At 48.8% G+C, this 16,737-nt stretch overlaps 1 protein-coding gene across 1 annotated transcript in view; it reads right to left on the reverse strand.

Annotated features, from left to right (window-relative positions):
• Positions 1-6,564: 6,564 nt before the first annotated feature.
• Positions 6,565-16,737, reverse strand: part of MB21D2 (Mab-21 domain containing 2) — a 66,514-nt gene continuing 56,341 nt past the window's right edge. Inside the window, exon 2 of the mRNA XM_054175592.1 lies at positions 6,565-7,855. Coding sequence (XP_054031567.1) covers positions 6,591-7,855 — 1,265 coding nt within the window. The 3' untranslated portion in view covers positions 6,565-6,590. The remainder of the gene's footprint in view (positions 7,856-16,737) is intronic.

Genomic DNA, 16,737 nt, shown 5'->3' on the forward strand with positions numbered 1-16,737 from the left:
GCTTTGTACTACTGACCTGATAACACACCTCAGTGGACTTCCCAGTCCTTAGTCACAAGGTGCTGCTGGGCTTGAGGACCATTGGGCTCAGTTTTCAGTTTCCTTTAACTTAAGGGCTCATGTGTTGTTGTTTTTTTCTAGGAGCTCTCTATAATGACTTCCCACCATCATTCCCTCCATTTTAAGTAGCAGCAGAGATGAAGTCTGTGCAATCAGTTCAAATATTTAGTGAGGTAACATCTAGATGTACTCACAGCAGTCCAGGAGTTAAAGACATTTGCCAATCCCAGGTTTGCCACCACTGTTAACAAAATAAGGTCATGAATGGTGTACATCAACCAAGACCACTCAGAACCACTAACAAACAGAGGCAACCTCTGAGGGAAGCGAAATGAAGGGTGCAGCTTTGAGCTTTACCTTGCTACCACCCTTTTCCCCTTCTATAAGGTGCTAAGGAGTGTGGGGCTAGAGGTGGACTAAACACTTTCTGGAGCCTAAACACCAAACCCAGCAGTGTCACTGTGAAGTCCTCTAGCAAAAATTAATAGCTGGAGAATATTTTGAGGGTCCTCCCAAGGACAATCACAGCTGAACACTCATGTACCAGATTCTGTGGGAGGCAGAAGTGGAAATGTCCTTCACAGAGACATTGTTACTGGCCCTTGCTCCTCACTACCCCAACTCTTCTGCATTAGTTTACATGGCTGCAAAGAAGGTGTAAGGCACAGTAAAGAGCCTTGCAGGCCCTGGGTGGTTCCCCAAGTAGAGAAGCACAGGGATCACTGAGCTCACTGCAGGCTTTCCCTCAGAGCCACCCTTGCCAGATAAGATCCAGCCTGCCTTCCAGACAGCTCCACCAACAGGATCTGGTCCAAGAAGCTGCAAACAGTTGCTGTAGCTATAGTGGTGTAGAGATTGGGGATCGGGGTGAGTAGACTGCCACTACTCCTCTGCTGTCCTTGCCAGAGCAGTCCTAAGAGTCCTGGTCTTCATCTCACATGGTGGCAGGAGACTGAAGAGCACCAGCACCTCTCAGGGACAGAATCTGCTGTATGCTACTCTTGAGCTCTTCAGCACAAGGGTGCCTCTGTGGTAGCACTGGTCATGGAGTCTCCTCCTGGTCACTACACAAGTCACAGTACTGTCCTGCAGGAAGGATTTTCTCTTCCACGCTGTTTCAGATCAGCCAGGTGGAGTTACCTCTTATATGTGACAGTTGTAGGAAGCTGTCCCTTGGCCTGCTGCCATCTGTGGCTGTAGATCTGACCTGGACCCTGCAAACACAACCAGCTCAAGTGCTGAATAGAATTCAGATAGGAGCAGATTCAGCCTGCAAGGGAAGGCTAGGAAGGGCAGGTGGCTGCTTTGCACAGAAGCACATTGGTCTTTATTCTGTGATCAAGCGAGGCCCTCAGAAGTGGTTATTGAGATACTGTGTGTGAGCCTCGGCACACAGGAGGAGAACACAAGGCTGCTAGCCCTCCATGAACAAAGCCCATTCCTTTCTTCCCAGAGTTCTGTTGTCAACTGGTCAAACAAATCACAAAAACCCCTCTCCCCATCCCACCAATGTCATGATAAGGCATAAAGCAATAGGGAGCCCTGGAGACAGAGCCATTAATGAGTGAAGTGTCCAACATCCTCAGCCAAAGCTATGATTTGTACCTACTGAAGTGGACAAAAGTACCTCAATCTCTCTTTTTTCTCCACCTCTCTAAAAGAACACTAAAACAAAGGGGTCAGGGGGGTTGAGAATCAGGGAGAAAAGTGGCTGCTTGGGTACAGTTTGCACTTTGCACTAGAGCTTGTTTGACTTCAGAATCATATATCGTGTCTCTTCTGTGCCTAGCAAGACATCAGTCATATCTTCCATGTTGATATTCCTAACACACACACACACAAAACCCCAAAACCTGAGAGAGAAAGACAGGGCTGAGTCAGTTTAAAGGGAGCCGGATGCCCCTAACATGCACCACATCTCTTTGCCCAGCAAATCAGGCTGTCTGGAGACTAAATGAATGTGTTCCTCTACCACAGAAGGTCAGCAAGATAAAAATAACCCCAAAAGCCTACATTGTTTGGAATCACAGTGCTGAGCCAGGGACAGTGATAATAGGAAAACACAAGAGTTCCTCAAAGCAGCCCTAAAATAATAGATTATAATGGGCCAAGAGGGAAGAGAATGGACGATGGGCTATTTTATCACTATTCTAGAAGCATTCAGAGGGAACAAATTGGGCTCCAAATGACAGTACTCAAAAGCCAAAATGTGCTAAATATAATGCTGAATTTCCCTGAACACAAAACATGTCAGCAAGAGCCCCTTGGCCAGCAACTTTTTAGCATCTGTGTTTTTTTTCCCCTCCACCTCCCCTTGCTCAGCCTTTGCCCTGTGATGGTTATTTGCCTTTCTGAAGGGCTTAATCAGGAGCTATTAGAGACGCTCACTCTTTAAGCTGTATAATGTTAAAAGTCCATTAGCTCACCCCAAGCAAGGCTGGCAGGAGGGAGATGATGTACTTGCTGAAGTTGAACGAGCTTATTTGTATGCTGAATATTTCTAATCACTGAGCAATGCCAGGAGAATCTAAACATCCCTGCACTCAGCTGCCCAGTGACCTTTCCAACACCGGCGCCTTAACACAAAGCACAGCGGCAAAACACACCCAGCACCGAAGCTGCACAAAGGTTCAGATGGGTATTTTTAACCAATTCTAGGCACCAACCATGATTGCTTTTTGAGAAATAACCATCAGAAAAAGCCTTTGCCATATTCCCTTGCATTATGCCTGGTTGCTTGTAGCATGCATGGGTTAATAAAATATGACAGACATCTGCTTACTGTTGGTCTGATCACAGTCGGCTTGATCCAGCAAAGCACACACACATACAACTCAGTTCCAAGCACAACGGCAAGTCCCAGTGGACATTAATAGGATTTGGGACCTATCTTGTGACCTCCCCAGCTCCTGCCACCACCTCCCAGACACTTTTTGGTCCAATCACCCAGCTGTCATGTGCATGTTTCACTACATAGCAAGCAGACTGAGGAGAGACCTGAATAAAACTTCTTCACAGAGATGCTTTCAGAGGCTGGAGCTCAGTGGAGCCAGCTTCCCAGTGGATATTAACGGGATTTGGGACCCATCCTGTGACCTCCCCAGCCCCTGCCACCACCTCCCAGGCACTTTTTGGTCCAATCACCCAGCTGTCATGTGCATGCTTCGCTATACAGCAAGCAGACTGGGGAGAGACCTGAATAAAACTTCTTTACAGAGATCTTTTCAGAGACTGCAGCTAAGTGGAGCCAGCTTCCCAACAGGAAGAGCACTGAGGTCTCTTTGAATCTTGAAAGGGGCAGTGAAAAATAATAGGTTGTTGGTGTCTAAACACACTGCTTTGAAATCTCACATACAGGCTTGGGTATTTTGCAAGCCTGCCCCAGCATATACTCAAAGACGAAAGGGGACAACAGGAGAGGAGGAATCACAGAGTGTTAGGGGCTGGAAGGGACCTCAAAAGATCATCCAGTCCAACCCCCCTGCCAGAGCAGGATCACCTATCCCTGATCATACAGGAATGCATTCAGGCAGGTCTTGAATATCTCCAAAGAAGGAGACTCCACAGCTCCCCTGGGCAGCCTTCTGGGCAGCCAGAGCCTTCTGTGTTCTCTAATGTACACATCACCACCCTGGGCTGGCAACCTGCTTCATTAAGTTGAGTTATAGCATATGGAAAGGAACAAATGCTGGACTGATTCAAAACCTGCTGGAGGTTAGGATTCCTGCCTCCCTGGAAGACAGAGCATCCAGGCAGAGGATGTAAGGTTCTCTCAGACTGACCTGGGAAATTTCTTTGCGGTCCAGTAAAAAGGCCAAACCTCCTCTCCCCTGCAAAAACAAACAAACATAGCAACAACCAAGACCCAGATCAAGAGAGACACACATTCTGCTCGCAACGCAGGAAGAACAAGGTGGGTACTTTTCAAAACGTTTCTTTCTTTTTAATTAAAAGCAGGGGTGGGGGGTGGGGAAGCAAAAAAAAGAAGGAGCACACACCAGAGCTTGACATGGGCTAGCCAAGCTGCTGGGCATCAGGACATCGGTCTGGCATGAGGAAGGCTGTGTTTCTGCATGACTCAGGAGCGCCGGCACGGCTCCTGGGCAAGTACTCTGCCCGCCAGGCTCCTGCTGCTTGGTTCTCAGCAGATCTCTTTCATGTGGCGATGGCAAACTTCATCCTGGAGACCAGACTCCTCCTCTTTTTGTTTGTTTTTATTTTGAAGACCATTTCACTGAAACTGCAGTTTCCAAGCACTTCTGGAGAAGAGTTCCCAGTTGTTTCTCCTGCCTCTCCCAGCAGGTTGCAGAGGATTGAATGGAGACTCATCTTTGGCAACAGCGACACTGGTAGGACCCAGTTCTGCTTCTGCTGAAGTCAATACACGTCCTTCCCTGGACCACAAATGCAGCTGCACCAGGTCTCATGATCACTAGCCAATTGTGCTTTCAAGTTAAATCCTCATACCCTCCATCTAGTCAACCATTTCTGAGAGCTTCTTCAGGCTCACGTTAAGCGTGTACCAGTAAACTCAGGTAGATGTGAACATCTTGGCTTACAGCAAGGGGGTGAAGTGTTTCCAACATGCCCAAGAGATGGAGGAGCCAACGTTTTAAAGACACAACTCAAGCACTAGATCAGTTGTTGAAACCTCCCTGCTGTCTAACAAAGCAGTTTCCAAAGCTGCTGGTGTGCTGCTCCACCAGCCTGGTTTCTTTACCAGAAAGGCTGGGCTGGGGAAAAAAAAAACCAAACCAAACCCCCAAAAGTGACACATTTTTTCATACACCATTTTTAGCTGTTAGAATTTACTAGATATGTGCCTCAGTTGTTGGGCAAATAGTTTAAAAAATACTTCAACCTGCTCTAATAATCACATTTCAAAACATGCATCAAGTTTGGATCAGAACAGCTTCTCTGGGATCATCAGTTAAGCCCAAATTGCTGATTTAAGGCCCACAGATCAGTCACTGGCCAGCCAGCCACAAAAAGCCACTCTGTCCTTGAACTCTTGGAATTCTTTTTGGCTCAGACTAACCCCTTTGTCACCCTGCATCTTATCCTACACACAAAAGGAAAGCGCATGTGTTTGTCAAGGCTACTGCTGCACCACAAGCTCACATGAAAACACAACTTCTGCACGCTTCAGACCAAAGGGAGATCCTCCCAGGTCCCAGGGGAAGTCAGAAAGTCCACAGGAGTCAAGGGGACGGTAACTGCCAGAAAGAATCAGGCCTAATACATGCAGCACAGAAGCAAGGTGGCTTCTTTGCTCGAGGTCTGCCCGATTCACTTTGCACATACCACTGCGTTAGCATTACATCCCTATCTAACGGGAAACCTGCTGCAACAACATGCAATACATATTACTGCAATATGCACTGCAACACACAAATACGCATCCAAAGAAATATGCCAAGGCAAACATCTGACTTCTCACACGTAGCAGGGCGAACAAGGCAGAGCCTTTCACAAAAGACAATCAAGAAATCACCTGAAACCATGATATACCCCCAGGGGGCCTCAAGCAGTCTGCGATACCGAGACCTAACAGCAGATGCTAATTCATGGAAGAAACACAAAACAGTGGGGCTTGAGGTAATGGCAGAGATTTCATTAGTGCAATTAACATTTATAATGGTATGTTCTTTAATAGAATTTAAATAAGGCTTTGAATAATTACACACACTAAAACTAACATTCCATAACCTTATTCCGCATGGGAAAGCAGCAGAAACAACCCTCTGGACTGTACAAGGTCCAATTGTGAAACAATTACATTCAAGAAGTAGATCACAACCAGAAACAGCTCTTTTCCTCCCAAAGCTGCATCATCAGCTTTAGAGTCAGCTTTCTCCCCTAGTGTGAGAAGTGTGAAGAACAGATGAACTGGGCTTCAGCCCAGTAGGTTTGGCCTCATCAAATTACCAGCAGTGCTTTCCAACCCAGAGTCTCTCCTCGTTTCTTTAGGGCGATGGAAGCTCTTGGAAAAAAAAAAAAGAAGTGGATTTCCAAAGGAACAGAAGGTGAGATGTCCCTTCACCAGGCCTAATGATGCACAGAAATTATGGAAGCTTTGAGGGGGGGGAAAAAATAAAACCCAACCAAAGAAAATCTACATTATACTGTGGCACGTGTGTTTATGGTGCTCGTTCTCCTTTAGAAACTACTCGCAGACAACAGGGCTGGGAGGGTGGAGGGGGCAGGGGGAGAAATCGAATCGAATCAAAGCAGCATATGGAAGAGTAATAGACTGTCTCAAAACCTGCACCGTCCTGCAGAACCAGGGGTTATAATTTATTCAGATTGTTCTCAACAGATCCAATCTAGGCTGGATATGTAATAACCAAGAGACTAGGGCGTCGAGGGAAACCAAAAGGAAACCAAAGCACAACAAAAGCCCCTGCACACTGCAAGGGTTTAAAAAAAAAACCCAACAAAAAAACATGAAGGGGAGGGGGGGAGGGGGGGAAAAAAAGGAGGCAAAAAAAACCCCAACCCCAAACATCCCAAGAACCATTGCTGAAAGCTCAGAAGAATTTGTCGTCGATTCTGAAGTGGGGCCTGGTGACATCGTCTGGGTTAATGAAGACGGAGATGGACTTGCCCGGGTTCTCAGTCACTAGCTGCTGCAGCTTTTTGGCTAAGCGGTCGTCGGGCTGGCTGGGGTCCCCGCCGTCCGACTGGGGCGAGGGGATGCTGGTGGCGCTGCCTCGCCGCTGGAGCTCCAGCGTCAGCCGGTTGGCCGCCTTGACGTGCTCGATGGCAGTCCGAAGGTGCTCGGCGGGGTCGGAGCGGACCGAGGACAGCTTCCGCGCGTGCAGCATGACGGTTTCTTCCGAGAGGTGCTCCAGCATGTTGCACTGGGGGATGAAATAGTTAGGGCACATCTTGTTGACCAAGCAGTGCTGCAGATCGTCGATGAGGCCCAGGAGGAAGTGGGCCGCGTAATCCTCCTGGGCCAAGTAGTTGGCCGGTAGCCTGTCACAAGCCCAAAGCATCATGCTCCGCAAGTGATACGGGCTGATGGCTTTGGGGCGGGACAGCAATTTGATGATGATAGCTTTGCAGGCCTGGTAGGCTTGCATGAGGCTGCTGGAGATGCACTTTTTCAGCTGCACTTCGCTTCTGGCAAACGACAGCCTCCATTCATTGTCCTTCTTCCCCTTGTAGGAACACGCAGGCACTAAATAAAACCCACTTATGACTTCCTCCTCTGTGATCTTCCCGTCCCAGAAGTGGTTCTCCATCAGCCAGCTCTGGGCCACAGCTGGCCAGCCTTTGAAGGACACCACTGGGACAATGTCGTACAGCATGCGGCTGCTGCCCACTCCTAAAATGATGGATATGATGGTCCCGTTTTTCTCTACCTTCTCCACCTTCGGCATCCCTCGCTGGGGCTTTTTCTGGATCTCGGAAAGGACAATGCTAATGGAGTCATAGAACCAGTCTGCCACTTTCGTGGGGGAGAAGAAATAATTGGTAGCTCCATTGATATGGTCCACGATCGTGCAGCAGTCCTTCCATTTGCTGATGGTTCCTTCGTCGAAGAGGCGCAGGCTGAGCCAGGAGTGGCAGAGCGCCGAGTGGCGCATGTCCAGCGTCACCGGTTGGTTGCGGTCGTGCAGCTTCAGCGCCGGCACGAGCAGGGTGAAGTCCATGTCGTAGTCTGTGCCCCGCGCATAAACATTCAGCTCATCGAGATCAATGTCCACCACGCCTTCCCGCACGCCCCCGGACAGCAGCAGGTACTCATTGGCGACAGGCAGCTTCTGGTCAAGCTTCTGAACCATGCCTGCAAAAGAGAGGAGGAGAAAACCCTTTTAAAAAGGGGCAAGCAGGCCTGGGAGAGAGGATTTCACCAGAACTGAAACCCCTCTGATATTCAGCAGGACACAAAGCAACTGCTTGCGTGGCACAAAGAATACATCAGCCCAGCACTCAGCCAACCTTTAGTCCCATCTGACTCAGGGCAGGGACTTCTCTGCATTCCCAGGAATGGGTGAAGTCCATCCTACATTATCACACTGGGAGCAACAGAAATAAGACACAAGTGCAGTGGAGTAGTGCACTGGTTAGGCCACACCTTGAGTATTGTGTCCAGTGCTGGGCCCCTCACTTTAGGAAGGAGGTTGACTTGCTGGAAGGTGTCCAGGGAAGGGCAACAAAGCTGGGGAGGGGTTTGGAACACAAACCCTATGAGGAGAGGCTGAGCTGGGGTTGCTTAGCCTGGAGAGGAGGCTTAGGGGAGACCTTGTTGCTGTCTACAACTATCTGAAGGGAGGTTGTAGCCAGGAGGGGGCTGGTCTCTTCTCCCAGACAACCAGCAACAGAACAAGAGGACACAGTTCCAAGCTGTGCCAGGGGAGGTTTAGGCTGGAGGTTAGGAGGAAATTCTACACAGAGAGAGTGGTTGCCCATTGGAATGTGCTGCCCAGGGAGGTGGTGGAGTCATCATCCCTGGAGGTGCTCAAGAGGGGATTGGACGTGGCACTTGGTGCCATGGTTTAGTCATGAGGTCTGTGGTGACAGGTTGGACTTGATGATCCTTGAGGTCTCTTCCACCCTTGGTGATTCTGTGAAGAAAACAGCTCTGGAGGAGTACTAAGAAATTTTCCCTGCAAAGTCCTGAGCTAATCCCATTATGTGACCTTGCCACAGGTTGCCCTGTTCATCTTTAAAGGGTAACAACCACAAAAAGCTTTTATCAACCTCAGAAGTACTTTCTGAGGCTTAAATCCTAAGATTCAAGAAAACTATGTTACCCTGGCTTGCCCAGGCTTCTCTGTCCCTGATGCCACGTCAGCAGCAGTAACCTCCTTGTGTTTAGATGAAAGATGATAGGAATGGTGCATAAATTCAAGTGACTTCTGGAGACACTATGACACACTGCTTCCCAACCCCGTCCTCAAACCAATGCAAGCAGCCTTAATGCTTTACTCCCCTGGATATAGAATTAACCAGGTTGGAAAAGACCTTAGAGATCATCAAGTCCAACCTATCACCCAACACCATCCAATCAACTAAACCATGGCACTGAAGTGCCTCATCCAGGCTCTTTTTAAACACCTCCACCTTCACTAACACAAAGCATGCCTTCACTGGACAAAGCCTGCACAGCATGCTCTAGTGCCAGGGAGGTAACAAAATGCCAGCTAGCAAAGAGAAGGCTTCTGCTCCTGGTGGATAGGCAGAACCACCCCACAGAGTCCGAAGCACAGCTCTCCAAGCAATGCCATGAACACACTCCCACAAGAACAGACATTCTCTTTCCTAGAGAAACAAAAAGAGAATGCCAGCTTCAAGCATCCTTGCAGTGGGAAATGCAGACCACTTTTAACACTTCCTCTGGAAAGCAAATGGTTCCTGTGCTCACCATTAAGCCTGATTTGCAAGGCTAAAGCCTTGTGAAAGGGAAAAGTGCTGTACACTGCCAATAAATCACTTGTTTTTTCCTCTGCAGAACTCTAGGCTTACCAGTGGAGTAGGAACATTTAAAAATAATCAGGCAATGGCTACAGGAAATGAGTCACTGCAGCATCAGTATTTCTCTACCTGATTGGCTTCAGAGTTTAAATTCCAATCCTTGAGCTTTGCCAGGCACAGAATTTCCCCTTCAAGGCCTGGCCCAGCAACATCTGCAGCTCTGCCACAGAGCTAGAGAAGGACTTTTTGCTAACAGATCACAGCAGCATTGCTGACCCCATTTAAGCTGTGGAGCAAAGGGTTGAGATGAGGTCCTTTTGAGGAAAATATATTTAGAATAGGCATGGAGTCTTCTCTGAACAATTGAGGTGGCCAAATTCAGGATTCACTAAGGCTTTAGGGGTGTGCAGTAGGTTCCAACTGGGCTCTTTGTTCACAAATCTGCTTGCAGTGTGAAGGGATTTCGAGGAATCCCATTAGTCAGCATGGTATGGCACACACTACCCTGGCACAAAACTTTCACCCCCAAAGTTCAGCAGCCCAAACAGAAGCTAAGAGAACCATATGTATGTAGAACAGAAGCAGGCACTGCAGCTCAGCAAGCATGCAAGTGCAAATGCAAAGAAGAAAACCACCAAGACTGGTACTTGACCTAAGTACTTAAGAGCACCAGAGTTCCCTTCTTCCCATCTCAGTATTAAGACCACCAAAAGAGGAGGAAGGAATAGGAGTTACAGATAACCCCATGAAATCTCTAGAAGTCCTGTGGAGTTGTCTATAAAGACCAAGCCCCAAACTTGTAGCTTATTTTAGCTGAAGGATCAGCTCTTGTGGCAGGGAAGGAAGTTCATTGATATTTAAGAAGCCACTTGCTGCTACCAGGCAAAACATAGAATTTGCAGTCATATCCTGTGTGACTTACTCCTTGAAAAGGTTGTTTGGCAAAGCTGATATTTTGCTAAAGTAATAGACTGCTGTGCAGCTCCACTCCTGCTTAAAGCACTTTAAAAGAGTTTTGTTTTCCTAGCTCTGTTAGAATAGAATAAACCAGGTTGGAAGAGACCTTCAAGATCATTGTGTCCAACCCATCAATCAACACCATCTAATCAGCTAAGCCATGGTAGCAAGCACCTCATCCAGTCTCTCCCTAAACACCTCCGGTGATGGTGACTCCACCACCTCCCTGGGCAGCTCATTCCAGTGGGTAATCACTCTCTCTATAAAGAATTTCTTCCTGACATCCAGCCTAAACCTCCCCTGGCACAGCTTGAGACTGTGTCCTCTTGTTCTGGTGCTGGTTGCCCGAGAGAAGAGACCAACCCCCTCCTGGCTACAACCTCTCTTCAGGTAGTTGTAGAGAGCAATAAGGTCTCCCCTGAGCCTTCTCTTCTCCAGGCTAAACAACCCCAGCTCCCTCAGCCTCTCCTCTCCAAACCCCTCCCCAGCTTTGTTGTCCTTCTCTGGACACCTCTTGAAGGTCTCTTCCAACTGACTCAATGCCTTTACCCACATCATCAATGAAGATGTTAAAGAGCATGAGGCCCAGCACTGATCCCTGGGGGACACCACTAGTGCCTGGCTGCCAGCTGGCTGTGGCACCATTCACCACCACTCTCTGGGCTCAGCCTCCAGCCAGTTCCTAACCTGGCTCAGAGAGCTGCTGTCCAAGCCAGGGGCTGAGAGCTTGGCCAGGAGTTTGCTGTGGGGGACAGTGTCAAAGGCCTTGCTGCAGTCCAGGTAGACCACATCCACAGCCTGCCCCAGTTCACCAGTTTAAGACCTTCCCAGGCTAAAAAAACTGGCATTGTAACAGGGCAGTATGCTCACAAGTATGAGAACAGCCAGGAATGGGAGAATCAGGAGCAGCATCTGTAGGGCAGTCTTGCTGCTCCACAGCAACACATGAGAAAAGGAGTTCTACAAAAAGAATTTCATTCCTTTGTTGTTCCTCCAGCGGCAGGAAAATAGGATTCATTTCTGCTTCAAGCGGTGTGACACAAGGAGAATAAAGACAGGGAAAAGGGATTTTACTTTTACATAACACCTACATTGGGGATACATCCTTGAATGAACTGGGACTCTGATGTACATGACACACAGACTATTCTTCCCACCTAAAAAGAAAGAAGAAAGCTGCTTTGCATCCACTGCAGTGTTTCACACGAACTGATTTCATGACCACTGCAGTGCCTGCTGGGTTCTGCTGCTACTTCATGACCATCTCTGTGCAAGCAAAGAGCAACACACAGGCTTTGCCCTTGAAGAAACTGACCCCAAGAATCAAAAAATAGATTGCACCACAACTTATTTCTGACAGAGGCATTTCCTAATTGTGGGTTTCTTCTTGAAGCTTCCCTTCCTGGTACATCAGCTGTGCAACCACTGCCATTGACAGGAAGTGGACCCAAAGAAAGATTCTATTCTGGTCTCCTCACACTGAATGGGGTGATCTTCAGAGCTCTTGCTGAATTAAGAGACACTTCTCTCCAGTAAGGGAACTGGAGAGAGGTCAAAAGAGCAGTGAGGTGCTCAGAAAGGCTCCCCAAAGGAGGATCTGCAGCAGAAGCTTGACTGCAGCAGAAGCTTCCAATGGGAGTTCTTCTGGGATCCAAGCCTGACCCAAGCACTAGGGGCTGCACTGCTCCTGTTCTCCACCTTAGATCCTGGAGTCTGCTGCAGCGTTGCTCTCACACACCAGCCTACTGGGGAGGAGACAACCCACACAGCACACAGCCTCGATTTTCTTCCTTGACCCCTGCATCACCCACTCCTGCTGACAGCCTGCTGGGACCATAAGCTGCTGCAACCTGTCTGTCCTTGCAGACTTTCTGTGTCACAAAGCATTTGCAAGCTGCTTTAGAAAGCTAACGTGGTCCTTCACAGATCACCAGCTTCTTCAGATCACAAACATATTCTATACATCACCAGCACAGGAGAATACTAAACCCTAAACATGCTGTGGCCAGGCTGCCAAAGAGTTTTAGGGGCACAGGTGATGTAAATGATGCCCATCACCTCATCTGCGGGGTATGCAGCCAGGAGCTTGCCCTTTCTGTCCAGAAGGCCCCAGGTCAGTGGAATTCAGCAAGTATAAGTGATGTTAGCTGCTGCTCCTCATTACCAAGCTTCCCTACTTGCCTCTTGACTTTGCCATCAAGTCTGATTTGAGAAGCAGCACAAGTCTGTGTAGCACCAGCTGTTAAAAATAGCTGCAGCATAGAATAAACATCTGGTATCTGCCCTTCAGCCCCACACTGGAGTCCAGAAGATGCCAGAGTACCCTCTCCTGACTTGCTCAAAGACCCAAAGCATTATGGATTCAGCCTAGGGACACTGATGTCTGCAAAGGATCAGAAGAACTGGGACACTAGGATGCTTTACACATCTCAACACATGCACACAGACAGAAGGGAGGGAAAGGAGAAATGGACAAAATTAGAAGTGCCCTTCTTCCATCTCCTCTCTCTCCCTCCCTCACACCAGGAGAAAGCCTACAGAATTGAGACTTCTTCTAGAGAAATCCAACACCTGAGCTGGCATTCTCATTGATACCTTCCTCCCCCTGGTCCTTCTTACTTTGCAAGTAACTTAATCTCCACAAAACAAGAGGTTTGGATGCTCATTTCCTCCATCAATAGCAATGATGTGATGTTCTGGCACTGATCAGTGCCTGACCTTACATTTAAGGTCTGTCTTCTCCCAACCATTTGCTTGTATTCTAGCAGAAGTCTCCTGCTACTTGCAGCCACTCTCAAACAGCTCTGACTATTGCCTTAGGCAACATCTTCCAGTAATCACACAGAAATAAAATGAGCATCATACTGGTGCTAGTGCAATTCCAACACCTGGGAAAACACAGAAGTCATTTCTTCACAAAGAAAGTCCCCACTGGCATCAACAGGGTTGTATGTTGAAATTCCTCCACAGACCCAGCTGAGGCCCTAGAGCAAGTGAGCTCCTAGGCAGAGAAGTCCTGCAGAGGGGTTCCAGGAAGCTATTCCATCTCTGAGGAGAGCAGAAACACTGGGAGTTGCTTTTGATCCAACAGATCTCATTTGCCCTCGCTGGTTCAGCACATCCAGCAAGAAGCAGAGCAGGGCCCTTGCAGGGAAGCTTACCCTGTGGCACTGCACGCCCCAGCTCCAGGCATGGTTTCTGGGATATGCAGGAGTGTGTCACTGGGAAACTAACCCACTTCAAAAATGCAGAGCCTGAGCCCAGGATTCAAAATGAGCCAAGCCCACCCAGGTCTGGAGAAAGCTGACATACCTGTGTTGAAGGCAGGGGTAGTGTCCATTTGTCTCATGAGGGTGGCCAAAGCCCACTATGCTGGGTGCACACCCCCCTCATACCTCCTGGCAGTCTAGGGAGAAGATGACTGAAGGAATCTCCTTGATGTACAATCATAGAATTGTTAGGGCTGGAAGGGACCACAAAGATCCCCTAGTTCCAACCCCCCTGCCATGGGCAGGGACACCTCACACTACAGCAGGTTGTTCACAGCCACATCCAGCCTGGCTGCAAAAACCTCCAGGGATGAGGCTTCCACCACCTTCTAGTTTTGCTCCAATCCCCCCAGTCCTATCATTCCCTGACACCCTCAAAAGTCCCTCCCCAGCTTTCTTGTAGCCCCCTTCAGGTACTGGAAGGCCACAAGAAGGTCTCCTCAGAGCCTTCTCTTCTCCAGACTGAACAACCCCAACTCTCTCAGTCTGTCTCCATAGCAGAGGAGCTCTAACCCTCTTGATCATCCTTGTGGCCCTACTCTGGACACATTCCAGCGCCTTCAGATCCTTCCTGTAATAGGGGCTCCAGAACCAGACACAATACTCCAGGTGTGGTCTCAGCAGAGCTGAGCAGAGGGGGAGAATCACCTCCCTGCCCCTGCTGGCTATGCTTCTCTTGCTGCAGCCCAGGCTCTGGTTGGCTTTCTGGGCTGCAAGTACTCCCTGCTGGCTCATATTGAGCTTCTCAGCCCCAGCACCCCCCAGTCCTTCTATTCAGGGCTGCTCTCAAACCAGTCCCTGCCCAGCCTCTATTCATGCTTGGGATTGCCCCAACCCAGATACAGGACCTTGCATTTGGTCTTGTTGAAGCTCATGAGGTTGGCTTGGGCTCACCTCTCCAGCCTGTCAAGGTCCCCCTGGATGGCATCCCTTCCCTCCAGTGTGTCTGCTGCACCACACAGCTTGGTGTCCTCAGCAAACCTGCTCATGTCTTCTATAGGGAAGGCTAAGGATCACTCACACCAGTGCCTTCCTCCTTTCTACTGCTTAACCTTTTCACAGGACCCAGAACAGTCAAAGCTTTTCCTTTTTTACCTAGATCTACCTGGTTTGATGCATAACCTTGGGCATTCTGCCTTTGTTTTCTGTATACAATCCTTACCCTCTTGTAAACCCCCAAATCTAGGGAAGTTTGACCTCCTCTGGATGCTTAGAAAGCGCTTGGAATTGCTCAGACAGCACTAACCACAGCCCAGATGTTATCAGAGAAACAACTTGCAAGCTCAGGATAAATCTCAGAACCCTCCCACTGCTATAAGAGACACATGAAACCCCAGGCCAGCCAAGAGACAAAAAAGCTTTAAAGGCACTAGACAGGCACTCTGCAGTTCCTTGACAATTCTGCTGCAAACAGCAGCTCCTGCACAGTAGGAATGTTGTTCAAAGGAATGATCCCTGCAGAGGTCTCCCAGCTATGGCCAAGTGATGTGTGTTGAATTTCAGGGGCTTCTTTAAGGCAAGATGGGAGGCTGGCTCTGGTGCAGCTGAGTTGCACTGCTTCCTCTGCTCCCCCTGGTAATTGCAGATCTATTTATGAGCAGCACAAGTTTTTTTGTTAGGCAGAAGAAGTGAAAGAGTCAGCTGTTTAGGAGAGTCTTTACTTACAAAGCACACTTTGAGAGGACTGTTGGCAGGGGGAGGCAGGGAGTGGGAGGGGAGCAGGGAAGAACAAACCACTATCAGTTTAGTCAAATACAGGAGGGGAGCAAAGGAAGCTGCTCCCTGCAGACTGGCACACCAGTGTCCTGCTGATTCTGCCTCTTTTAGAATCACAGAATTGTCAGGGTTGGAAGGGACCACAAGCATCAGCCAGTTCCAACAACCCTGCCAGGGGCAGGGACACCTCACACTGCATCAGGTTGCTCACAGCCACATCCAGCCTGGCCTTCAAAACCTCCAGGGATGAGGCTTCCACTATGTCCTGGGCAACCTGTGCCAGGCTCTCACCACCCTCATGGGGGAAGAACTTCTTCCTAACATCCAATCTGAATCTACCCAGTTCTAGTTTTGCTCCATTTCCCCCCCAGTCCTATCACTCCCTGACACCCTGTAAAGTCCCTCCCCAGCTTTCTTGTGACAGGGTAACAGAACTCAGAGCCAGCAGCCTCTCGTAAAAGAAACCAGCTTCTTTCTCCACAATCTTCATCAAAAACAAGCCTGAAAGGAGTCACCTTTTTCCCTTTTTATCACATTTCTCATGTGCCCTGGTGGAAGCCACCCAGCTAGCTGAAATCCTGCCTACCAGTGGAGAGGTGCAATGGGGAAAAATGGGGGGGTGTGTGGAAGGAAAGAACAAGTTGAGATTTAAAGGGTGCCTGTACAGCAATGGGCAGTGCTGCCACAGACACCCAAACCCAGCAGTGGTGCTTGGCTGAAACACTTGAGTCTCAGAGACCACAATGGAAGGGCTAGACTGCTTCCAGAGCTGCAATCAACATTCTCAGGGGGAGCCCCTGCATTGCTCTGCATCTCTGATTTGGGTAGTGAAGAGTTCAAGAGTCACGCTCCAGAATGATGCTGAGTTCCCAGCCTGCCAGTCTGCTTAGCCTGTGGACCAGGGGAGGTTTAGGCTGGATGTTAGGAAGAAGTTCTTCATAGAGAGAGTGATTGGCCATTGGAATGGAGCAGGGAGGTGGTGGAGTCACCATCACTGGAGGTGTTTAGGAAGAGAGTTGATGGGGTGCTTGGTGCCATGGTTTAGTTGATTAGATGGTGCTGGAGGATAGGTTGGACTCGATGATCTCAAAGGTCTCTTCCAACCTGGTCTGGTCTATTCTATTCTGGAGTGCAAACAGCCTAATCAAAGTAAGAGTGTCTGAAAGTTGAAAGCCTATGAAAAATGAGGTGCTTCAGGGTATGAACAACATGAGTGATGAGGTCTGAGGGTGCCTGGCAAGCAGAACAGAAGGAAGAGGGGGCAGACAGGGTACTTACAAGAACGGTTTGTTGCTACACTCTGCTATGT

The sequence above is a fragment of the Dryobates pubescens genome, chromosome 32 (genome assembly GCF_014839835.1).
Source record: "Dryobates pubescens isolate bDryPub1 chromosome 32, bDryPub1.pri, whole genome shotgun sequence".
NCBI lineage: Eukaryota > Metazoa > Chordata > Aves > Piciformes > Picidae > Dryobates > Dryobates pubescens.